Here is a 25,430-nt window from a genome sequence, read left to right as displayed (position 1 = left end):
TCCCCAATCTGTGAACTGCTTCCTGTTTCACTCACATTTGATCATCATGCAGGTGTTTGATCAGGGATCAGATGGTGATCAAAAGCAACTCTTTGATCACAACTCAAATAGACAGCAACAGGATGCGGCAGGAAAATAAATCTCTGAATTAAAAATGATGTGCCAAGCTTTTGTGAATCCAATAAACATCTCTTTAAAGGTAGTGATGAGCAGGGAGGAAAAACTATGATTCAGAGGCCATAGACTCAGATTAATTTGAACAGAACCATTATACTGAGAAAAGCACCAAATATCAGATAAGAAAAAGGAAGCCAAGATGGAAAGGTTTATGAAAAACTTAAGGCAGTACATTAATTAATTTTTATCTCATGTAATGTAGCTGCTATGTTTTACATACATTCTCAAGTTTAATAAAGGTAACATTAACTTCAAGTATAAGACAATTATTAAATGGAAAGCCCACATTTAGATCAAGTAATTTATTCCATGCAGATGCAACTAGCGATGACAAACAGAAACCTTTGTGTTTGTGTTCCTTAATTTAAAAGATCGGATTCCATATCTTTATTTTAAGCAACGTGATGCACAGATTTCTATGTTATTTTGTGAGTAAATTGATGCATTACTATTACTATTACATAATCTCCTTATGTTGAGATGATAAACTAATAAATCAAAAAAATGATCAGAAATAGAATAACGTGTTCATTGAAGCAAATGACAATGGAAGAAACCTGATGGCATATTTCCCCATAAGTGATGCAGAATGTATGACTGACAACATTATAAACCACATCATTGTATGACTGACAACACTGCAAACCAACCAACATCCAACTCTTGTAAATCAAAAAAATATTCCTAAATATTATTTTCGCCATATGAAGAGGCAGCTATGAATGTCATGTAGCTTCTTTGCTTTTTGCTTGTGATAAGTTTGCCTCCTGGTGGTGATCGAGAGCAACTACATCGATTGCTTGAGACATATTCTGTTCTACATTTTGTTTTACAAAGTGTTGTAGCACCTATTTATTTATTTATTTATTTATTTATTTATTTATTTATTTATTTATTTATTTATTTATTTATTGTTCAATAAGCTGATCATTTTAAAATCGGCTTTGATGACTTTTCAAGAGTCAATCAAATATTTAACATAAATTAAAATATGAACCTAACAAATGACGGTATCAAAAATCATGCTTCTAATCTATCGTACCTCGTCAGTAATAAAAATTTAAATGTTTTGCAACTTAGTCAAAAATAAACACTCGTAAATTTGGGGAGAACAGATGAACCCTGACCACTAGAGGGCAGTCGCATCTAGTTGTCCATGCATTAACCCTGTGCCTTTAAATGCTCTATTTGTTGTGAAAAGCTATTTGGTGATGTTTCCTTACAGCCGTTACCCGTGCAATTTACTGAACTCACTGTGTAACAACACAGCTGGCAGAACGACTGAAGGTTTCTTATTATTCTGACTGACATTGTGTTTACTTCACGATAGAATTTTCCACTGTAAACCAGCAGATGATCTGACTGGGGGTTGAGGAATCAGCAAGCGATGCAAGGGTGCTCATAGTTTTAGCTTCATTATAAAAGTTTCACCCAAACAACTCAAAGATGTTTCAAAAACAAACCATGTAGAGAAAGGCCAAAATAAAGAACTTTAACATTGTCCACTATAAACAGAAGCAAAATGGACAATGAAGTACTGTGACGCTTCAGAGGTTTTCTTGTGCCAAAACAACTCACTGTCCTTTTTAACGTCAGCTAAAATTTTAAATGCTGCTCACAGCGTCTTGATTTAAATCTCACACAACTGCTCTTAAAGCTGCTCATAAATAAAGTACAGAAACTGAAGCATGCATTAAATAAGAGAGAAAGCAGCAATGAAGTATCTTCCCACATCATTCTGCGCCTGGCAGCTTTTTTCAGTGTACAACGAGGAATTTCCCCTCAATGCATGGGTCTGGTTGTGTGTGTGGGGATCAGATTTCGTTTCTTATCGAAGACACACGTCTGTCAGACCTGGTGGGAGGGATTAGAGCCGCTGACACGGCAGGTGGAGGCGAAACACAATCTGGAGGTAGCGGACAGGTGGGAACTTACAAACAAGAGTCAGACGGACACACGTGAAGGCTCAGACACAGGCGAACAGGTGGGTCACTGTGAATGTTGCAGACTTGTAAGAAGGGCTTCCTCTCCTCCTCCTGTCTGCAGCTGCAAGGCTGCAGAGGTGCTGATAAAAGTGCACACACACTCGCACATTTTCACACACTCCTGATATTCACATATTTTACCATCCATAACAAGGCAGAATTGTTTTTGCCATGTGAATGGGTAAGCTCATATGGCTATCATTGAGAAATATAGAGTAATCTGAACTTAGATATAAGTGGTTCAACAAATGAAGGTATTTCTACATGACTACATAAGCTTCTACTAAGCAGTCTTAAAGAGCAATGTCCCTATCCAAATACCCAATGACAAATAGACAAGCCAACTCCAAAAAGGAGAATGTGGTCTCTGCTTCTTCCTTCTGTTATCTACAAATCTTTCTTTATGTGTTAGCGTATTGCTGAGAAACATTTATTGGACTGGATGTTCTGTTTGCATGCAGTAAAGAGGTTTTCGACGTGTATTTCCTGTCATTTGTAAAACAGAACAAAAACTGAAACAGAGTTCAAAGAGAGGAACTAGAGGAACGACAAGGAATCTTCACTAATCCACCAGAGATTAATGAAAATATAGATTTAAATTATATTGCTTTTTTTTTTTAAACAAAAATGCCCTCTAGATTGGGGCTTAGACTTTTGTTGGGTCATTGCAACGCTGACACTTTGTTTCCTTTTTCAGCAGAGCTGTTGTAAATTCTTCTGTTTTTGGATTCATTGTCCAGTTTTATGACTGAACAGTGGCCTAGTTTTAGCTCTCGGACAGATGGCCTCACATTCGGTTCAGGAGAAGTTTGGCACATAAAGTTCATGGCTGACACATTGAAGCATAAAGCTCAAGGTCCTGTGGTTGCAAACCAGACTCAATCATCACATTTTCATCACCATTCTGAACAGCCGGTATCAGTTTTTGCAGATATGCAGGAGTTGAATCAGACATGTTGCTATGCTAAATGGACAAACAGCTTAGCTTTGGACTGGAGTCTTGTAGCTCATCAAGATGCAACTATGTATGCCTATTTTTAATTTTTTTGTCAAACTATTTTGGGGAGAAACAGGCTTCTCCTGTAACACGATCAAAAAAGGTATTCTCTATGTTTTGTCATTTACTTTAACATTAAAAATGTGAGCTAAGACTGATAAAGTCTCAGATTAATTCATTCAGACGAGGGATAGATCCAATACCTGTGACTGTAATTTTTGAATGATTGCTATAATGAGTCCCAGACAAAATGTATTTCCCAATAGGCTTGTAATAGAGATCTTACTATTTAAAGGATGTCAATCTGTGTAAGATCTATTTAATAGAATTTATTTTAATTCAGGATCCCAGATTGGAAATATTTGATATTAAACATTTAATGTAAGTTTTTTTTAATCTTAATATTGCTTGTAACTATTATTTATTTCTATTTTAATATTCATGCAAATAAGAATTCAGTACTTGTGTTCCATCCTGACAAAACATGCTCACATTTTCACTGGATTTATTTTATTATTGGGATCTCAATGTAATCCTCAAAACATGAATAATTTAGGTGATTTATAGGTTATATTATGTATGCAGCAAACAAGTAATCTAGTAGCAATACCACATATTTCCACTAGGCTGTACCCTTGTCCGTCTGTTACCAAAAGTGTCATTTTATCAGAATCTGAAACTGTGCGTAAGTGTGTGCGCGTGTGTGTGTGTTTGAGTGTGTGTCTTGCAATTAGGTGTTCCTGTAAAGACACACTAACAGTAAATCCACATTGTCCCATCCTCACCCGACAAAAACCTCAATTCATAAAAGTCCCTATTTAGATAAAACCACAACAGGCAACAACCACACCCCTTGACAGCACACACACAAACACACACTCTCTGTACTTGTCATCAACTCCAGCCTTTGATGACATACCGTCTAGTCCTACCAACCCCTCTTTGTTCTTTTGCAATGAGCCCCTTCTTTTCTCCTGCTCTTTGTTGTTTCATGCAAGAATTTTCTTGCAGCGCTTCCCTCCTTCCTCTAGGAGCAGACTGAACACCCAGAAAGTGTAGTTTAAAATTGAAATCATTAACAGATGGAAGTACACTTGATCTAATGTGATCCAGGCAAATATTCACTGAAACAACCTGCAATTCCACAGTAATTTTATCTTTCAAAACTTTGGACTTGTCTCCTTTTCACCCATTGAGGCAAACACTAAACAAGATACATTTTTTTTTCCCACGCAGGCATCTGGGCCAAATGATACACTATGAAAGTAAAGTTCACACGCAGGTTCAAATTCAATCAGGTTCTCAGCTGGAAGAGACTCGAACAATGTTTACACAGTAGGGAGATTCCTGCTCCATAGGAGCATTGTGTCGAGGCTTTGATGCTCGATGGGAGCTACTGAAGGAGATCAAGAGAAGAACAAAAAGACACAACACTTGGACAGAGACTGAGAGGGAAATGATGATGGCGCTCTTGGAGAAAGCTTGGACTGTGCCTCTTGGAGAATCACAAAATATGGGTAACAGATGTTTTATGTTTTTGTCTGTGGGCTTTTCATGCCCAAAGGGAAGAGACCTGACAGTCTGCAATGGTTTTCTGTGAATGTGTGTGTAGAGCTAAGGCAAATCACAGATTATATAAATGCAGTAGTAATAACCGTGTCATTGCATGCTTTTTAAATTGGACAGATTTTGATGGAGGGGCATATAAGATAATATCTACTTAACTTGATGTTTATCAGCTTCCATATAGCAATAAAATGAAACATACAAAAATACAGTTAATATCTGTTTAGACTGCAACATCCAAATCATTACAACCTCCCCTACAGTTCAGCCATACACTTTTTATTCCCTCTCTGGTTGCCTCTGGCTGTTGTACTTTCACTGAGCCAGAGATCAGGGCGAGCTCCGCAGTGCTGTGGTTCCTGGCCAGCTGGCTGAAACTTCTAAATAGTGGCTATCTGACTTCCCATCCCCTCCCACCTCCTTTTTCTCATTCCCACTGTCACATTAGCACAAAAATCATAAATGCATATGGTAGACAGGCCACAAACATGTGTGCTTATGAATGTGGGAGAAATCCTTTAACTCAGAAAATAAAACAAGAATATCTTTAATCAATTATACTTGTCTGTGACCCATATTTAGAGCTTTGGAAATTAAAGTAGCTGATTTTCAGTGGAACGTAGATACGGGTAATTTGCGTGTCTTGTTTTAATTTTCTTTTGATTTGTAAACAAACTTCTTCAGAATCAAAAAGTATAATGGAGAATCTTAAGGGACTACATCACAAAATAATACATCCTAAGGCATAAAAGACTGTTTGAGTAAACAGATGAATTGGATTCAAATGTAGTTAAGCAGTTTATGATGATCAAGTTCAATCCTGGTTATCAAAGATTGAGTCATGGAGGTCATAGTTGCAGTAGAGCTCCCCTTTCCTGGATGACACAATCCTTCAGCTTATATCTAAGGTTGACCCCAGATGCACTATGTAGGAAGTTTATTTTAGGAACTTGAATCAAAGATCTAATTCTAATTTTTAATCTCACAATTAAAAGTTATCATCAGAACACAACCTGACTGGAAAACAAAGACACCTAAATACTTGAACTCATCTCTCCTCTCCTGGAGAGAATGATCTAACTCTTTGGAAATGCCACCTGTATGCATTGAAGGGATTTTAATGACCATATGATCCCCGGTATTGTGTAAACAAACCTTCAAACTATTTCAAGTGTCACCTGGACTGGCAGATTGGGGCACCTTAGATGATAGCTCGCCAGAAAGAAGCCAAGATTTATCAAACCTGGCTAGTTATTATCTTTATCTCTTGGCTTACAGGACCATTAACAATTGGCAAACTCTGAAAAAGCGTCAGGAAGCTCCGTCCAAGTAGACTCACCAACCAAGGGATGGATGTTAAGGTTGGATGTACTGCGGGGATGGTTGTGGGGCCTGAGGGTGCAGGGAGTGGGATCCACCACTATCCACTATCCAATTCAACTCACAATTAAATCCAACCTCTTCTAGTAGGTCCGCTTGCAAGATCTCAGTAATCCAGGCAGACTTGACATAAAAATAACAGGTGTAACATATAAAGGACAATAAGAGGGCTATTCGTTTCATATGGACAAGGAAAGCCAGCAAGAAATCAACTGCAAATGGAAATTAGTAAAACAGAATAGAGGCAGCAGGACAAGAGCAGTTCCTATTTCACAAAAAATGCCAGGTTAATTGATCTTGGTTCAAACTCCTGAATATCTTCTATTCTTTCCTAACAAATCTGATTGCTTAACAGAGAGTATCATGTTTCTAATACTTTTATTTCTCTGTGTCTCCACATTTGTTTCCCTTTTGCTCATGAAACTCAAATATGTGATATTAACTCCTGCATTCTCCCATGTGAATTACTGGTCTTTACCCAAGGGTAAGGAGTCATCCAAGGAAAACAAACCAAATGTTGCTCTGGTTCCATCGCTGGAATGTTGGTTTGTTACACCCACAGTGGTCGGCCATCTTCTCAACAGGTGCTGGAAATATGTGGAGAAAAGATGTAGATAGTTTGATTTAGGTTGAAGTTTTAAATCAAGAATTGTGGCCAAGCTTAGTTTAAGATGTACAGCTCAATGCAAAAGTATTGATTTAGTCTGAAACTACACTATATTTATATGTATCACATTAAAACCACAAACTTAAATGTACCTTGTTGAAATAGAGGACAGCATAGCACAAAGTAACATATGATATTGAAGTGGAATGAAATAAATGAGTCGTTTTCATAAATTTGTAAGACAAATATGAATATTGTTGAAAGCATTTCATCCTCAGTCCCCCAGAGACAATACTTTGTAAAGCTACTTTTCACTTCAATTACAGTGGCAAGCCTTTTATGCCATGTCCCTACTAGCTTTCCACATCTAGCCAGAGATCAGGGCGGCCTATGTTGTGCAGTGGTTTCTGGCCAGCTGGCAAAACCTTCAAACCAGTGGCTATCTGACTTCCCATCCCTCCCAACTCATTTTTTTATTCCCACTGTCACATTAGCGCAGAAACCATACATGCACATTGTAGACTAGCTGTAAGTTTATGTATGTGGGAAAACAAACAAACAAAAAAACAAACAATTAAGTCAGGGAACAACATAGTTCATACTTGTGCCCTCAGTGACCCATATTAATGATATGTTTACTCAACTTATGAATATTCCTTTCTGGCTGCATCTTTCTGTAATTACTATAATTTCCCAGTGACCTCTTTTTGCATTTTTTGTTTTTGTCAATACATGTCAGTTACTACTAAAAGTTACTATGCATATGTTTGCTCTGCTTCACAATGTTGTTAAATTGTCCCACAAGGACAAGTTCTGAAGGTTACAGGTCCAAAGTGGAAACCAAGACATCTTTCTCCCCAGAATCTCTCGTCAGCTCATTCTGTAGAAACCCGAGTTGTTCCTGACCAGAAGGAATATATGATCCCTCCAGTGAGTTCTGCTTCTGCCCCAGGGCGTTCTCCCAGAAAATCTTTAAAAGCAGGTACTGCAATAATATTCCAATGTCTCCATTGGAATATGGCGACCTTAAATCACTCATTTTGGTATAGAGAAACAGCATCTATACTTCCCAAGTTGACATAGTTCTTAAACATTTCTCTAAGGTTATATTTATCCTTTTGTTTTTGCAACAAACTCAGACTTGGTCATATTGGATGAAGAACATCTATTATGATCCATTTTTAAGTGTTAGTATTTTTGGTATTTTTGGATTTTGGATTTTCTAGCACATCATGATCTTGAACTTCTGTTTAAGAATTATTTCTTGCTGAAAGTCCTTTGCATCCTCAAAAAAAAATTTCCCAGAATTTCCCTTTATTCAGATTTTTCTTACTGTGGGGAATGGTGTTTGAGAGACTGTAGCAGTCAGCAACCAAACATAGCATTTACCACATGGACATGAATAAATAAAGTTTGATTTGAGTCTTATGTGAACAGATCACCTCCTTCCACATGTTCGCCGTGTACACTGCATTTCTTGCGTGTCACTGACTGAAAACATCACTTCGATGGGATTTTTTAAACAGTGACTAACTGCTTGTACTATAAGAGGCTCTATAAAGGGAAGCTTTTTTAAATTGAAAAACTACTAGGTATCCTGACCCAACCCTGACCTCTCCACCCTGATCTATTTTTTCCCTGTTCTTCATGATGCTGCTTATGCATTAAAATCCTATAATAACCCATGAGACCTTCACAGAACAACCAGGTGTAGGTTTTAAGGGTATTAAGAGCAAAACGGGGTGTACACAAATGAATGGTATGCTTTTCAGATTTTTATTTATTACATGTTTTAAAATCAATTTATCTTTTCTTTGTACTGCAAGATGTGCTACTTTGTATTAATTTGCTACCTAAGATCCTAAGATCCTAATCAAAAAGCAACGAGGTGTATGATCGCAACACACAGTAATTAGAAACAGGTTTGACGAACGGAATCAGAAATTCATACCTATGGGAAAAGATACATAAAAGTCTCTCCTATTACGCTTTGTATTACCGAGATCAAAATATATAGAGAGGAACACTCACTGAATAATTTCCACTCCAGTTGTGTTTATCCCATGCTCTTGTGCGGCACCATCACATTTCTCACTGTGGGCAAAAACACATCCTAACATGGACACATCACACGGCTGCTGCTAATGTGGATTTTGTTTTTGCAAGGGCACCCAGAGGAGCATTTCTTAAGCCCCAAAATGGGCCTTCCTCACTGGTCTGCTATCATCCCACATCGGCTCCGCTCTTCCTTGATGTGGTTTGGGAGGACATGACGGGGCAGAGCGGTACCCAAAGTGATTAGACGTGCAGTAACATCTGAAACCCATTTCCCCACAATTAAAGAGGGAGACTAACTATCAGGACCAAACTTCGCCCGGTTTCCATGGCACCAAGTCAAACATTTGTGCATGCGTGTATATGAGCTGTTCCTCCTCGCCACAATCGCTCCCAGACACATGCATCCACTCCTCTACCACTCTAAACAGTGACAGAGCACTCCCAAATGTGTTTATTTGCAAAGATAACCACTTGCCACCAAAAGTGAGATGAATCTCACTTTTCTGTCAGACAAATGCAAAACGCCAAACAACGGACATACAAACCAATAAAAAAAACATTATATATGAATGAATCAAGGAAATGGATTCCAGCATGCTAATTCTCAAATATAGGATGCCTTGTAGATCCTTGGCCTTATCTTCTGACTGGTGACCTGTTTGAGACCTGTTGTTGATAAATCAGTGAGAATCTGTGCCAGAGTCTCTCCATCTGGATGCTCACTGAATGTCAAACACAATAAAACAATGAGTGGAATGGAGCTGATTGCTATCTCCCAGTGTAATCAAACCAATTCAGCCCACTGAAAGGCAAGCATGTACTCTGTAGCTGAATCCCTTCCATCATTTTTTCCCCCTTTTGTCAAATATACACAAACACACCCATCTGCACACCCTGTCTGAGTCCAAACCCAGAGCATTTCTCATCATTCTCTTTTCTCACTCTTTCGTTTGGATGTTTGGTCGTGATGTGCTCACCATGTCCTTGGCTTGTAATGTACATTGCAGTCACATCTTTACTGTGGTGTTGGTGGTTGGCCTTTTTTTTAATTTTTTTTTTTATTAACAAACAACGTCCAAGAGAACCTGAGAGTGGAGTTCCTTTCCAGGCAAGCCATGAGCTACAACTTCCCATGACCCTCTCTGGTTAAATGATCTCCAGTGAATGCAAAGGTCACCCAGTTGAGTCCTGTAGGTGCCTGACTGGTTTGCCGTGTAAGATTAAGAATATCACGTCAACCTATGGTAAGACTTTCTAAAAAGTTAAATAATTAATCTTTAATGTAGTCTCGAAAAGAATGTTTTTGAAACTTAAACCATTCAATAGGAGCAAATAATTATATTGGAAAAGTTAAGGTAGCTGAGTTAATTTTATCCCTACAACTGGTTTTTAAAATAAATGTAAGTGATGCCTATTCTTGATATAATTTTTAAAGTTTATTAGAATTTCTAGGAATGTTTAATAAAATAATAATAAAAAAAGGATTCTCCACTTCCCTGGTATAGAAATATAATGTGATATAGAAGCCCATTCTGTTTAGCCACTGGCCACTAGGGAGAGGCAATCTGACTAACAACTTTTGTCACAATATTTTGTGGTATTTATTTCAATGATAATAAAAGTGACAATAAAAAGGGTTCAAAATGTCCTTGTAGTATTTTTTTGGCAATAGATTTTATGGCTGTAACTGTATTTTACTGCAGGCAAAAAAACAAAAAAAAAAGAAAGAAAGAAAAGAAAAAGCACCCATTATGAAATAGGTTACTTCAGGACATCAGTTACATAAAAAAAGTGATCTCATCATCACCAATCAGCTCACGGTTATTGCATTTAGATCATAACTTCAAATAAACCGATAATTATTGATATTTGAATTGGAACCAGTGGTGAAAAAAAAATCATAAAACCAAATAAACAACCCCAACAATGCAGTCGGTATTTTTGGAATAACAAACATCATCCATTTCGATTTAGAGTTCTCATAATAATTCATAATTTTTATTACAATGTGTTTTAAATAAAGACAATAACAATAAAGAACAATATTTGCCCATCTCTACTGCCCAATATAATTTTTTCAGAAGATTTGTGTAAAAAGGAATAGTCAAAGATCCCTCCATTGTGATCCAAGTCTATGAAATATCATAGAAGACAAATTGTTGTCCTGAAGGAAGGTTGTATAAACAATCAACAGCTTGGATGCCATTAAACATGCCACTGTTATTCTTGTAAAAACAACTATTTCCCAACATGGTAAATCATTTTTTAAATGTACGATAATTTAAAAAATAATTTAAACTTTTTTTTTCTGCAGAATAAATTTTCTCAAGCTAAAGCTCAGATTTTTATTTTCTAAAAAAGCAATAAAAGATGAAGAATGTCTAACAAGAGATGAGATAAAGAAATTAGGGTCCAAGAAACTAATGATCCGTTCCTTGCTAAGGCAAACATGTTGGAGTGAACAGTACTTTCACAGGCCCTTTAAGAAAACACAGTCAGAGGGAGAGGCCTTCCTTAACCTTTCACCTTTTATAACTTAGCAACAGCAAACTCTCACCTCCTGCTGTCTTCCAGAAGAGACAGGAGGGGAGCATGACATCAGATTGAGGCTGGAGAAAAATTAACCATCTAAAAACAGGAAACCAAGCTTAATGTTCTGGGTTCAGGCAAATGTCTGCTTGAAATGATGTCAGTATAGAACATGTTGAACTGTTATTTAGTGTATACAGGGCTTTGCAAAAAAAAAAAATGAAAAAGAGTAAATTGTCGTTTCCCGTAGTTTCAGATGTTACAACTATAAAATACATTCAATATTGTTGTAATTTTAAGATTACAACAAAAAAAAAATTATATTAAAAACACTCATCAAAACAAACATAATTGGACATAAAATGACTGAAAAAGCAAAGTCCACATTTTTCCTCTAACACTTTTAGTGGAGATTCAAAGAATCAAAGTGTTTTGTAAGAGTCAGCTCTTGCAAACTGCTGATAAATTTTCTCTTCAAACTTAGTTCCTAACTTCTGAACATGTAGGTCCCCATTTACAAAGTCATGTGAAGCAGATTGACCTGAGTATGCCAGGCAAAAGAGATCTGAAGAGAAAAAAAGAAATGTTACAAGACAGAGCCTTAAAGAAGCTGGAAGAAGAGTGAAAAAGAAACAGGGGGAGAGAAGATCCTCTGAGGGCAGCAGCTCTGGTTACAGTCAGCTGCTGATGCTGACTGGCAGCTATGTCAAAAGACAAGAAGTTAAATTCTTAAGTTCATCTTTAGGGCATGGCAAAGTGAAGCTTATTATTCAGGGTTTTGGAGGCCCGGAATGTGCAACAAGCTCTTCATTGAACACAAACTCATGCACAAACCTACAGGCAATGGAAAAATATACAGAAAGTCTTTCTGATTTGAGCAAAAGTGCTTGTGATAGACAATGCACAAACAATTGTTTCTTTTGTCAAAATTTAAAAACCTTTGGAATTATTATACCCTCTTGCTATTCAAACACCATGCATTTTTATATTTGAAGACCTGTTGGTAAAGATTATCGCTGTGAGATAAAGTGGAGCAGTTCAAGCTTGTAACCTATGATCGCATGAGATCTTTTTGTATTTGTAAAGTTACTGTTCTAATGCATAATCAGAATGCTTTATATTGTGAGCTATTTGAACAGGTAATATGACTACAAATGAGTCTTCAAATTTCTTAGCTGTTTTGATATTTGACATACCTTATAATTATTTAAGGTCAACAGGCCAAGATGACTCCTGAAAACGTCCCAAGAGGAGATCTTTAACAAAATTGAACAATTTTGTCAAGATTTAATTTACTGCAAATCATTGTATTAGAATAACTCATTTAATTCAATGTTTAATCCACAGTTGCCTGATGCTTGCTCAACAGGAAGCATTGCTGCAAAGTCAGCAACATGATGCAACTGGCTGGTGCTCTTTAAACGGATCCTTTTTATAATTTGATATATGATCAACTAATTTTGAGTGCATCATATCATAATTACAATCACATTGTAATTATGATTAATCACATTCCCCTCTATGTCACTGGAGGCAAAACTGACTATATGAAATTAAATAAATGACATGGATATAAACTGTGGGCTGCACAGTGGCGCAGTTGGTAGAGCTGTTGCCTTGCAGCAAGACGGTTCTGGGTTTGATTCCCAGGCTGGGGTCTTTCTGCATGGAGTTTGCATGTTCTCCCTGTGCATGCATGGGTTTTCTCTGGGTACTCCAGTTTCCTCCCATAGTCCAAAAACATGACTGTCAGGTTAATTGGCCTCTCCAAATTGCCCCTAGGTATGAGTGTGTGTGTGCATGGTTGTGTGTCCTGTGTGTCTCTGTGTTGCCCTACGACAGACTGGCGACCTGTCCAGGGTGACCCCACCTCTCACCTGAAATGTTAGCTGGAGATGGCCACCAGCAACCCTCCCGACCCCATTAAGGGACAAGGGTGCAAGAAAATTGATGGATGGATATAAACTGCATTGGTAATGAAATGGAAACATTTGTGCCATATTTATTTATAAGTGTGTTAAAATTTTATTTTGTTGTACAATTGCACTTAATAAGTTGAACTTAACTGAATTATAACATAATAAAGTGTAATGCACCGAATTTGTTCAGCAATACCTTTGTCTATAAGAGGTCTTGAACCTTTCCAGAACTGGTTTCTGTCTGATGAACATCAAATGAAAACGTCATTGTTTAAAATTGTATTAACTTTCTATTTAAAAACAAACTGTTCTTGGGAGAAAGAGTTTTAGGACAACATTTGTTTTCAAACAATGTTTGTTTTCAAGATTACATGTGCAAATTATTGGCAAAAGAGTTGCCAATAATTTGCACTTAGAATCCCCAGTATCAGTCAATTGCACTCAAGTCTTTGAGAATTCATCTTTGTATTTCCTCATGGCCAAACTGACAGGGCATATTAATGATTTTTCACTTTGTGCAAAGAATAATACTGTCACAAATTCAAGTATTTTAGTAACAAATGAAATTAAAATAGAGACAAAAAGACTGGATAAAGAAAAAATGACATGAGGTAAGAGGGAGATTGCAACCTACATTTCTAAAAAAAACAAACAAATTAGTTATGATGAGACAAATAACAGAATAACAGAACTATTTGTCAAATCAATACCATTTGATTAAAACAGGGCGAAGCTAATAAGTCAGTAGTACTTATCAGTACGCAGCAAACATGTTTATATTTCATGCACAACTTACATTTCTCCAGGGACATTTTTCTCCAAAAGGTCAGAGTTGAGTGAGAACTGAAAGCACAAGTTTGAAAATCTTTTTCCTTTTCTCTGAAGGAAACAAACCGCATTAAATAACACCTCTGTAATTTATTACAAAAGGTAAAGTTATTCATGTAAAGCAGATTAATCACTTTTGATCAGTGCCTGTCATCCCGTTCTCTCTTGTCCCTTTGTATAAAAGTGTAGTTTGTCTTCATGACCTGTAGAGGGAGTAAATCCACATGCTGCAGAAGGATCCACCACAGCTGGCCTTAACACCTGCTTTCCAGATGTTCCCCTCTACCCAATAAGGAGAAATGAGCTTGACTTTCAGGCTCTATGATGCTTTCCTTCCACCAGCTCCAAACTCAGGCTAAAAAATGTTCTCACACAAACGCAACCCTCTGCTGAACTCTCCTCACCTTCTGTTCTCACCTTTTGCTTTCTGTTTCTCTGTCCTTTTTCAAACTGAGCTTGTTTAAACGACTTGTTATTACATCCAGGAGGCTGTTAGCAAAGTGAAGAAAGTGAAAGTGACAGAGTGAGACCCTCTTGACACCCATTTCTTTATGTTTCCATCACCCTGAAAATTTAACAATTATTTATTCACTTTGGCACCTCTGTGCACTTTGACCTAGTTGTATATTTAATATGCTTTTATAAGGAAAGAAAAGAAATGGAGGACCGTCACACATAAATGCCTCGAATCCATATCTGTTCATGCAGGAAAATACTTTAAATTTTTAAGTTTTGAATGCTGCTTTCTGACAAGCTGGCAAAAGGTAGCAATGAATCTTGACAGCAGTTGGTAGGATGTTATGGGATGCTCAGCTATATTCAAGCCATTACTGTCAGTGAAAAAAACTGCTGTGCTTTAACAAAAAATTTACATTTCCCATCCTGTCAGACAGACCTAGGTGTACAGTAAATTTGATTTTGCAAGAAGCAGAGGGATGAAACAAAAGAGAATCCTCTTTAAAAAAAATTGTACTGCCAGAGGCATTTATTAGCACTACGGGTGCATTCACTCCAGCACCTTTTAGCCCACTTTAATCAAAGTCTATTTAATTTGCCTAGAAAGTCCGGTTTGTTTGGGGAGGTGTGAATTCAGTCAAACCCGCTTAAAAACTTAGGTCTCGGTTCAGGATCATTTTTATAATTTGAGAATAATCCTACAATTGCTCAAATTTGATGCTTCTTCATTTTTGTTTACATTTTGTGAAGGAAGAATTTTATGTTTTTTCCCTCAGTATGTGTTGGTACAGCACCACCACTGGCAGTGGGAGTGGGGGGAGGCAGGTTTTTCAAATGCTTTATATTGTTTGACACAGTGAAAGCAAACCGCACCAGCTGAAAATGTAACAAAAGTTGCAATTTTAGACCACAATCTAACAGTTTACCAGGCTATTAGGTGCGAAAACATCCTAAGACATGAAAAGCAAAGCCAGAAGCAGAGACAAGAGACATGCAGTAAAGGTTTCAAGAACAGAATTTGAAACCTGGATGGTTGACTACCACTTAGACTAAAACCCCCTGCTTGAAGCATGTATGGAACCAGATCTTAACAGTACATATGCTGTTTGAAAAGATACATAGCCTTCTTTATCTCAATGTCTGGCTTTAAATTTGGCTCTCTGTCTGACTCTGTAATTTGGCCATTGGGGCAGCTTCTCTTCTGTCAGTCTCCAGTGCAGCTGTGGCTACTATGTAGCTTACCACAATTAACGTGTGAATGTGTGAATGTGTGAATGCATGGAAGAATGAAAGATTGTAATGTAAAGTGCTTTGGAGTCCTCGGACTTGATAAAACGCTATACAAGTGTACGATGTATCCAAAAAGGACATTTCAAAATTACTTATCTGCTTTGAAAAACAATGGAAAGTCTGATTTTTGATTTATTGACCTTTGGAGTTCAAACTGTTTGGTCAGTGAAAAACAAAATAAGTTAAAATAAATCCGGTATTCATTAATATTTTGTATTCCTTTTTATGTATTTACAGCACAGAATGGCATGCAAATAAAGGGAAGCAGAGGCTGCCAAAATGTAAGGCCAGGTCTTTAATATTTGTCATGAGAGGGAAACCACAGAGAGGGTGTTCCCCTCTCCAGCTGGGGTGACCACTGCCTGCCTGCTGGGGCCGCCTGTTAGCAGTGATGTTTTATCCCCGTGAGTCCAAGATCTCTGGAAAAGCTGAACTCCATTTGCCTGGGCTGGTTGTTGACTTCTGGAAGCAGAACAGTCAAAGCCAGCATTGGGCCAGCCACGACTGTGTGCAGCTGCTCCAGGAGCGAACACCACAGAACCGCTCAATGAACCACTCGGGGAACCACTCGGGGAACCGCCAGAGGACAGTGTGGAGAACCTCAACATGTGTCATAGCCACAATTTACAGAGCTATGTGTTGTGAATCAGATATGTGATGCTATGGCTCTTAACAAAGTTATTTTTGTGATGGTAAATGAGTTCTACCAACTAAGAGCTTGGTTGCAAAACTACGGAGTTGTTGTTAAAGCCCCCTTTTAGCATTCCCATGTAAATCTGATACTTTTTTATCATTTTTTACACATTTTCTGATGTAAACATGAACCGAAGACATACCCTATCTTATCAAACTGTTCATTGCAAGTCTGTTGTATACTATGTTATAGATTAGCATGCATGACAAATTGTAACTGACTGAGCAAAGAGAAAGAAGAGACAAGCATGTGCAAAAACTATATTGTTCAGTTTACTTGTTTAGTGGATGAATAATGCTTCTCTGTGTAAATCAACTCATCACATTTCAGAGTAAATGTCCCTATTTCATGGATTTCATTACAGAAATCTGCCATTTAAGTATTTGGTAATTGTGTGCACATCAACATAATCTCTCTTAAGTACATCTCCAGTTTGCTAATGCAACATTTGTTGAGCGCTACTCTGAGAAGCTTCTATCCAATCATCATAGATAAAAATATTATGTTAAATTTCAGTGAGCAATGGATTTTACAAAAAAATCATTTGTTAAATTATTTCAAAAACAGTTTTGTTCTGTTTGCAGCTGCTACTATTTTCTTTTCTACTACATAATAAATTATGTACCCAGAGCTCTAGTAAGACTGGAATAAATGTTCTTTATCAAAGCACCATAGACAAAAGCCCTTTGTAGCTGTACAGTCAAGCTTGATTGAAATGGCAGGTAGTCACATTGATTAGCCAAATGCCTTCTGGTAAAGTTTATTTTTTAGTCATTTTTAAAAACTTTCCCATACAGTCAAATTTGAAAATAAACGCGTTTCTCGATTGATTTTTACCCAGAAAGCACATGGGCAAAAACCGTTAGTGAAACGGTCACTGGGACTGACTAGTATATATTTCATTGAGGGAAACTTGGAACACGGCGTTCATAACAAACACGTGTGTTCATCTGCTCTACTTCGCTCACGTAAGTCTATGTTTCTCCTCCAATGGCCTTGCCCAGCTTCCATTCTCACATTGAACGGTTTAGCCAATGGGGTACCGCCTCATAATGGACCGAGCCTATCAATGTCCGAGCTCACAATGGAAATCGGCCAATCACCGTGGCGACATGCGAACCTATCAATGTCCGAGCTCACAATGGAAATCGGCCAATCACCGTGGCGACATGCGAACCTATCAATGTCCGAGCTCACAATGGAAATCGGCCAATCACCGTGGCGACATGCGAACCTATCAGTGTTCGAGTTCACAATGGAACATGCCCAATCACCGTGATCCCCCAGACGCCCTCTCGCCCCCCCACCACAAGCAAAAAAAATCGGATTTTATTTTTAAAAGTGACAACCGTTGGAAGATTCTAAAAGTCAGATGTCAGTAGCCTAGCTTCGTTGAAGAAGGAAAGAGAAGGATTCGTCATCACATCATCGATCTGTCGACCTTAACGATATTACTGTGAGTACCTATTAATATTGTTTATTGTCTGTTGTCGTTCAAACAGATTTCGTATTTATAATTTTACATCAGCTACAATAATATATTGTGCTTTCAATAAAAGGGCGACATATTGATGTCATGTTCTGAGTGAAAGAGTAAGGACACAGTTTATTTTATAATATAGTAGTAACACTTTAAGTTAAAATGTAAATGTATACATAGATATCAAGCTATATATAGCCCGACCTCGATCGATCGATCGATCGATCGAGGTTGATAGTTTTTTTTTTTTTTTACCTCACTATGAGCACAGAAAACTATGGCTTTGATTTTACTTTTAAATGCTTTTATGTCATACCCATTGTTAGTTGTGCACAAAGTGCATCATTAGTTTATGGAATTTGATTCTGCTAATTCCCAATGTTATCTTCAGATGAGCACCAAGCCAAAGAGCCACAAAGGTATGGGGGATGGGGAGTGGATGGCAAGGCTTAAGGCATTTGCCAGCACTGGGGTTTGGCCTTCCAATGCAGGGAATAGACCAGCCCCAAGGCAGAAGAAATGGCATGACATCTATCAGATGGTAAAGTGAAGTCACTGTTTCATTCACTTGTGTGTGTAGATATGTTTATAAAAAGGGACAGACTTGAGTAGCTGTCATTAATAAGATTATGTTACACTGTTTCAGATAGAAAAATGCCCCATGCAAGTTCGGGGACAGACCACCCTTTTTGGAGCGTCTGTCACTTGTGACTGTGGCTTTCACACTGATAAAGTAAGCTGGTTTAAAATAATATCTAATAACAATCACTTTTTAGTCAAATTTGAAGCTATGTCTTGTCTCTTGCAATTCTGGTGAATGGTGACTTTTACAATATCTTTGTTTTGGTAGCCTGCACTGCAGCCTCCTTCTGCACCTCCTTCCTTGACCCCACAGTCTGTGGCTTCACAATCTACGTCTGGTGATACAGCAACAGCCACTCGCTGTTTCCTGAGGTCCCCTCCATCTTTGTCAAGGGTAAATGTTCTTGTTTGTTTGCTCAATACTTTATATCATTGATTCTGTCATGGCAAAAAACTATCATAGTTTTTGAACAAAACATTTTCTTGTTCTTATTTTTGATGGAGTGATTTATAAAGTATTTACTTCACATGATTGTACATTTCTCATTTCAGTTCACTAAGTCCCATTTTGGGGGTTCTCTTTCGGATTCAGTGAAGCCCAACTTGGTGGCCCGGAAGACACCTAGTCCCTCTCTATCCTCTGTGAGGAGCCCAAGTCCCTCTCTATCCTCTGTGAGGAGCCCAAGTCCCTCTCTATCCTCTGTGAGGAGCCCAAGTCCCCCTCCACCCTCTGTGAGGAGCCCTAGTGTTGCTCCATCCTCCCAGACACACTCCAGCGAGACAGTTGCAGCTGTGAGTACAGCAGTGTATATTCATTAAAGTAATGCAGTTCTAAGATATCTGTTTTCAAACATATTTATGTTCTGTTGGTTTTAGGAAGAGCCTTCAACGTCTCTGTTAAAACCAGCTGCAGGTGGTGATGCAGCTTCTTTCTGGTTGCCGAGTGAAATGAGGAAAACCATCCCTGTGCAGGATCAAAGATGGATCTCAAATACCCTCTTTAAATCTGGCAAACTGCGCCCAGATTTAAAGCTGTGGTACGAGCCTCCTGCACCGGCCCTCATTTACCATCAGGTGCCGACACCTGAGAGGTTTTTTTCACATCGGCTCCTGGTATGGATGCCCTACCATCAGTGGAAGGTCAGGGTGTTCTGCCAAGCTTGTGGAAATCATCTTACAGGTGCTGGCATCCACAAGAGGGCTCGGAAGGTCCTGGATGTTGATAGGTATTACCTCCTGGTGACGGAGACACTCAGGTGCAGCGGGTGTAATCTCACATATCTATCAACATCCCAGAGCATCCGAGACCAACTGGACTTGCCACACCAGAAACTATTTCGGCTCATCCTCACCCAAAAGTGAGTAAAACATTTAGTAAAATGCTAACTGGAGGAATGAAGATATTAAATTGCATGTAAATGTTACTGCGGAATAAATACTTTGTTAATCTGCCTTCCAGGTATGCTTGTGACATACGAGTGATCAGGCTGATGAGAGACAGAACGCAGGGCAACAGTTCAGCGCGGCTGCTGAAGCAGCTGAAAGAAAACCACGGGGAGGAGTGGCTGAACAGGTTGGGGCACTACCTGGAGGAGTGCGCTAACTTTGTAAATAGACCCAGCCTTTTCCCGGTGGTGTGCCAGGAGCCCCCAGAACCAGCTGACATCCCCACTGATCGCTGGTTGTTGTCTGTGTATGGCAGAGATATTCTGTCACGCATAGACCACATAAAGGCCAGCATCACCTCCACCTTGGGGACAGTTCTGAAGCTGGACTCCACTAAAAAGGTTAGTAACCAGGTAATGATGATAATTATCAGTATTATTATTATTATTAGTATTAGTATTATATCCTACTTGAAAAAAAAGTTGTACACTATTAAATTTAAAACACTAATAATTAAAAAAAATTTGGGATAACTTTTTTGTTTTCTATTTCAGTTTAAACAATTAAACGTGTTGTGAAAAAGTTTGTTGTTCTACATATGACATCCACAGCAGACAGTGGTTTCTATAGACACGAGAAACAGCAAGATTTAATTCCACATTTTCTATTGTAGATCACCAAAAAGCTGGCTGGCCACAGCAAAGGAACAGCTCTGTGGGTGTCGTCAGTCAGCAATGAGCTGGGCCAAATATTGAATAGTGTCCTGACTGTCCAGGAGGGTCCAGGACTGGACAAAATGGCTGCAGGACTGATGGAGCGGTATCGCCAGGCTGGGGCTGCACCTCCAAAGGTGCTATATGTGGACTGTGGCTGCTGTGTTAGTGAGGGCCTCAGCAAGCTGCAGGCCAGATTTGGAGAATGGCCAGATATTTACATTCGTCTGGACATTTGGCACTTTATGCGGAGGCTGGCTGTTGGTTGTACCACGGATGCCCACCCTCTGTATCCTGCTTTCATGCGGGCACTGTCCTCCTGCATTTTTGAGTGGGATGCAGGGGACCTTGACCTTCTTCGACGAGCCAAAGAAAGGCAGCTCCAGCAGGAACAGAGGCCAGGTATAACCAACACCATGGTGGACAGGCAGATAACAAAGAAGGAGTTGAGTACTTTCTGCCGTAGGAGGACACGGGGAGACGACATCACTACTGTCTTTATTGAACGACTGCTGGAGGAGCTGAATGGTCCAAAAGGGAGAGATTTGATGGGAGTTCCCTTGCTGGATGAAGTCAGAATGAAACACATCTGGGCTGTCCAAAAACGGCATGTGAAATGCATTCAGGATGTTCCAGGGATTCAGTTGTACACTGAGGTGGGCAGTGTCAACAAGAGCGGAATCAAGTTGACACGTTACCGCTGTTCACGAGGCTCTACATCCCTGGAGTCATTTCACTGTCATTTAAACAGGTTTATTCCAGGTATGTCGCTTTCTAACATGACTATAACCCTTTACTGTATATTTTTGAAAAACTGGATCAACCAGTATTGTTTCAAACACATTAATATGATGTTTTGTTTTTTTGCTTTTTTTCCAGGAACCAGTGCAAACTTGCTGAATTTCCAGCTCTACCTCCTGGAAGGCCTGAATAGATGGAATCAGGATCGGGGTTCTGCAGCAGTGACCAACAAACCATCGTCTCTTCTGACATATGCTGGAGACATGACTCAGTCCATAAATCAGAACAGCTTGAAGGTGCTGGGACGAGAGTACGTCCCACAATTTATGCCTCCTTCAAAGTACACAGGTATTACAAAATGAAATATGTGAAGGAAAAACAGTTGTAGATAAACTACAGTATAAAAAAATCACTAATATGTAACATGTTTAGGACTGTTTTACTATCAATGTGTTTGCGATTTTCCATAGGTGAGCTACTGGGCGTTGACTACCTTCTAAGTCAAACAGGAAAGCCACTGAAAGCCGAGCCTGACTCAGAAGAAACAGATGTTCTGCTGGAAGATGTGGAGGCTAATGTAGCGGAGGAAGATGAAGGCTTTGTGGATGAGGAAGCTTTGGACTTTCTAGTATCAGAGCTAGACGATGAGACCATTTTCTCTGCTACATCACAGCTCGAATCCTCCACCCAGCCCGCTGCCTCCACCCAGCCAGCTCCCTCCACCCAGCCAGCTCCCTCCACCCAGCCAGCTCCCTCCACCCAGCCAGCTCCCTCCATCCAGCCTGCTGCCTCCACCCAGCCCGCTGCCTCCACCCAGCCAGCTCCCTCCACCCAGCCAGCTCCCTCCATCCAGTCTGCTGCCTCCACCCAGCCCGCTGCCTCCATCCAGCCCGCTGCCTCCATCCAGCCAGCTCCCTCCACCCAGCCCGCTGCCTCCACCCAGCCAGCTGCCTCCACCCAGCCAGCTCCCTCCACCCAGCCCGCTGCCTCCACCCAGCCAGCTGCCTCCACCCAGCCTGCTGCCTCCACCCAGCCCGCTGCCTCCACCCAGCCCGCTGCCTCCACCCAGCCAGCTCCCTCCACCCAGCCAGCTCCCTCCATCCAGTCTGCTGCCTCCACCCAGCCCGCTGCCTCCACCCAGCCAGCTCCCTCCACCCAGCCAGCTCCCTCCATCCAGCCTGCTGCCTCCACCCAGCCCGCTGCCTCCATCCAGCCAGCTCCCTCCACCCAGCCCGCTGCCTCCACTCAGCCAGCTGCCTCCATCCAGTCTGCTGCCTCCACCCAGCCCGCTGCCTCCATCCAGCCCGCTGCCTCCACCCAGCCAGCTCCCTCCACCCAGCCAGCTCCCTCCACCCAGCCAGCTCCCTCCATCCAGTCTGCTGCCTCCACCCAGCCAGCTCCCTCCACCCAGCCAGCTCCCTCCATCCAGTCTGCTGCCTCCACCCAGCCCGCTGCCTCCATCCAGCCCGCTGCCTCCATCCAGCCAGCTCCCTCCACCCAGCCCGCTGCCTCCACCCAGCCAGCTGCCTCCATCCAGCCAGCTCCCTCCACCCAGCCCGCTGCCTCCACTCAGCCAGCTGCCTCCATCCAGTCTGCTGCCTCCACCCAGCCCGCTGCCTCCATCCAGCCCGCTGCCTCCACCCAGCCAGCTCCCTCCACCCAGCCAGCTCCCTCCACCCAGCCAGCTCCCTCCATCCAGTCTGCTGCCTCCACCCAGCCAGCTCCCTCCATCCAGCCAGCTCCCTCCACCCAGCCAGCTCCCTCCATCCAGTCTGCTGCCTCCATCCAGCCCGCTGCCTCCATCCAGCCAGCTCCCTCCACCCAGTCCGCTGCCTCCACCCAGCCTGGCATTGCAGTGCCTATGTCAGAGGTGGGCATTCATTCTAAGCTGTAGAATTGAAGAAAAATAAAATAAAACTTCAAATAACTTCTACATTTTTTATGTTGTTTATGTTTTCTCAGGGTTTAGATGAGGTCGGTGTACCAGGCCTGGACAAAGTTGACAGCTTGGCTGAGTATCTGGTGGAGCTAAGGAGCAAAACCTCACTGGTGCTGAACAACCAGGAGGTCAGTAACATACGTTGTTGCTTGCTGCAGACATGCACACGCCTTTCACCTCACTTGCATATTGCTGTGTCCTCATGTATAATTGTTTTATTTTCCTGTTTAGGTGAGCTGCATTGTTGCTCTGTGGCAGAACCTGCTGGAGTTTGATAAACAGAGGGTGGTATTTGCTGCAAGGCATCAAGAGAGATTGAACACTGGGAGGTTTAGGTCCCCCAAGAAGAGGCAGGAATTTACTCCTGGGGTTGAAAGTGTGAAGAGGCATGCTTTAACCACTCCAGCCCCATCTGCCCAATGGCCAGACTGCTGCCGCCTGGTGGAGACCATCTTTGTCCGGCTGTGCAATATCCATCGTAGTCCAAAGAAAAGAGGGGCAGGCACAGTCTCCAGGTGGGATTTAATCCTTCAAGACTATAGGAAGATCAGGCAGCTCGTTCTAGCAAATGGAGCTGTGATGGGGCAGACAAACTTGCAGCTAGTGGATGTGAGCTACACCACCCTGGTTCAGTGGCATAACAGAAGGGTCAAAAGGCAAGAAACCGCTGTGGTACTTCAAGGGCTAAACCTTCCCAGCCGGTTTTCTGTAGCTGCTGACCCACTTCTGCCTGCAAATATACGTCCGCATTACGGCGTACCACATTCAGGGCCACTGCATACATACAGGCTACCATCCAACACTGTGGGGCAGTCAAAATTAAAAAGAAAGCTACAATTCACTGATGGGACAAATCCATCAGGACAGCGGCAGCTTCTCCCTGCCCCACCCAAAAGGCCTCAGCTAGTGGCAATTACTCCAGTGGTACCACAGGGATCTGTTATCCTCACTACCCAACAGCAACAGAGTTTGTGGAGCCTCTCCACCCCTCCTCCACATGCTTATGCTGTGGCCCCTGCTCAGGGCTCTGCTCTGGCCCCTGCTGTGGCCCCTGTTCTGGCTCCCAGAGCAGCCCCTGCTGAACCTGATAGAGAACCTCGAAAACTGACACGCAAAGTTTTGCACAATACATGCAAAAAATGCGGGCAGTTTAGAATTGCTGAAACAGGACACAGCCAATATAGAGGGCAAATTTACTGTCCCTCTAATGAAAGTCTAACTAAAGAGCAGTGGCTGGAACAAATTAAAAAGAAAAAATAAATGTTTTCTTTAATTTAAATAACTTCACAAACTGTTTCATTGTATATAGTTTTTATTTAGTTCACAGTGTTATTTATTTTGTTTTCGATTGATATTGTCATTATGCTACAATGTTTTTGGACTAACTAAACATGTTTCATTCACTGTCTTAATTGTTGATGAATAAATATTTGGTTCTTTGAAACCTATAAGGTCTATGGTCTTTTACTGTAAGTAAATGTTAGCTGATTCAAATTCTGAATTATTGGTAATAATTTTAAGCATACACCAGAAAAAAGATATTCACTTCACTCAAAAAGTACTTTAGGAAAGACACTTGCAAGAATATTTTAGTTTTTATCATTGTTTTGCTGTGAAAAATGAAAATAAGCACTGGGTATAATTAAGGACATTAAAATAGACTGTATCAAGTATATAGTATAATTTAACACTATCTGTAAAAAAAAAGCATTTAAAATGTTTTCAAGATACAAAAAAACAGCTGTTACTTCATAACACTTGAACATTGATTGTGGGAAATCTTTTCACTCAAACATTGTATGGCGACTGGTAGGATCGAACTCGCGACTCTGGGATTGGCCTCACTCTTCCCCTTTCTTCTCCCCCCCTTTTTTCCTCTTCTTCCCCCCCCCAAGCAGACTATTGTTCCCCAGCTTCTGCTCTACCGCTAGCAAACAACCGTACTGATTAAATAACATAAAAGTCAAGCAATTCCCTAAAAGTCCAACAGATGGCAGCAATGCGCCATGCAAAACAAAACACCACAGTTTACAGGACACACCCCCTGCCAAAGAGCTCCCTGGTGGCTGACGAAAAATCCACATATAAACCGGAAAATACAAT

The 25,430-nt window shown here is 40.5% G+C and overlaps 1 protein-coding gene across 1 annotated transcript; it reads left to right on the top strand.

Moving 5' to 3' along the window:
- Positions 1-17,454: 17,454 nt before the first annotated feature.
- LOC145550908 (uncharacterized) lies at positions 17,455-24,814 on the top strand. The gene is made up of 12 exons (XM_081604844.1): positions 17,455-17,942; positions 18,358-18,699; positions 18,817-18,942; positions 19,101-19,340; positions 19,425-19,906; positions 20,008-20,335; positions 20,608-21,409; positions 21,527-21,736; positions 21,859-22,247; positions 23,070-23,258; positions 23,351-23,455; positions 23,559-24,814. Exons 2-12 carry the CDS (start codon positions 18,628-18,630, stop codon positions 24,585-24,587), a joined length of 3,972 nt encoding a protein of 1,323 aa, XP_081460970.1. The 5' UTR covers positions 17,455-17,942; positions 18,358-18,627; the 3' UTR covers positions 24,588-24,814.
- Positions 24,815-25,430: the final 616 nt, after the last annotated feature.

Source organism: Poecilia reticulata, chromosome 2 (assembly GCF_904066995.2).
Source record: "Poecilia reticulata chromosome 2, P_reticulata-male-v2, whole genome shotgun sequence".
In the NCBI taxonomy this organism is placed as follows: Eukaryota; Metazoa; Chordata; class Actinopteri; order Cyprinodontiformes; family Poeciliidae; genus Poecilia; species Poecilia reticulata.
This window is presented reverse-complemented; position numbering and strand designations above follow the sequence as displayed.

What these genes read in the sequence shown, in the direction of transcription:
- LOC145550908 (XM_081604844.1), top strand. Translation starts at nt 18,628, where the DNA reads ATGCAAGTTCGGGGACAGACCACCCTTTTTGGAGCGTCTGTCACTTGT. An exon ending in GTGGCTTTCACACTGATAAA is followed by an intron (nt 18,700 to 18,816) that starts GTAAGCTGGTTT and finishes TTGTTTTGGTAG; the next exon opens with CCTGCACTGCAGCCTCCTTC. An exon ending in CCCCTCCATCTTTGTCAAGG is followed by an intron (nt 18,943 to 19,100) that starts GTAAATGTTCTT and finishes TTCTCATTTCAG; the next exon opens with TTCACTAAGTCCCATTTTGG.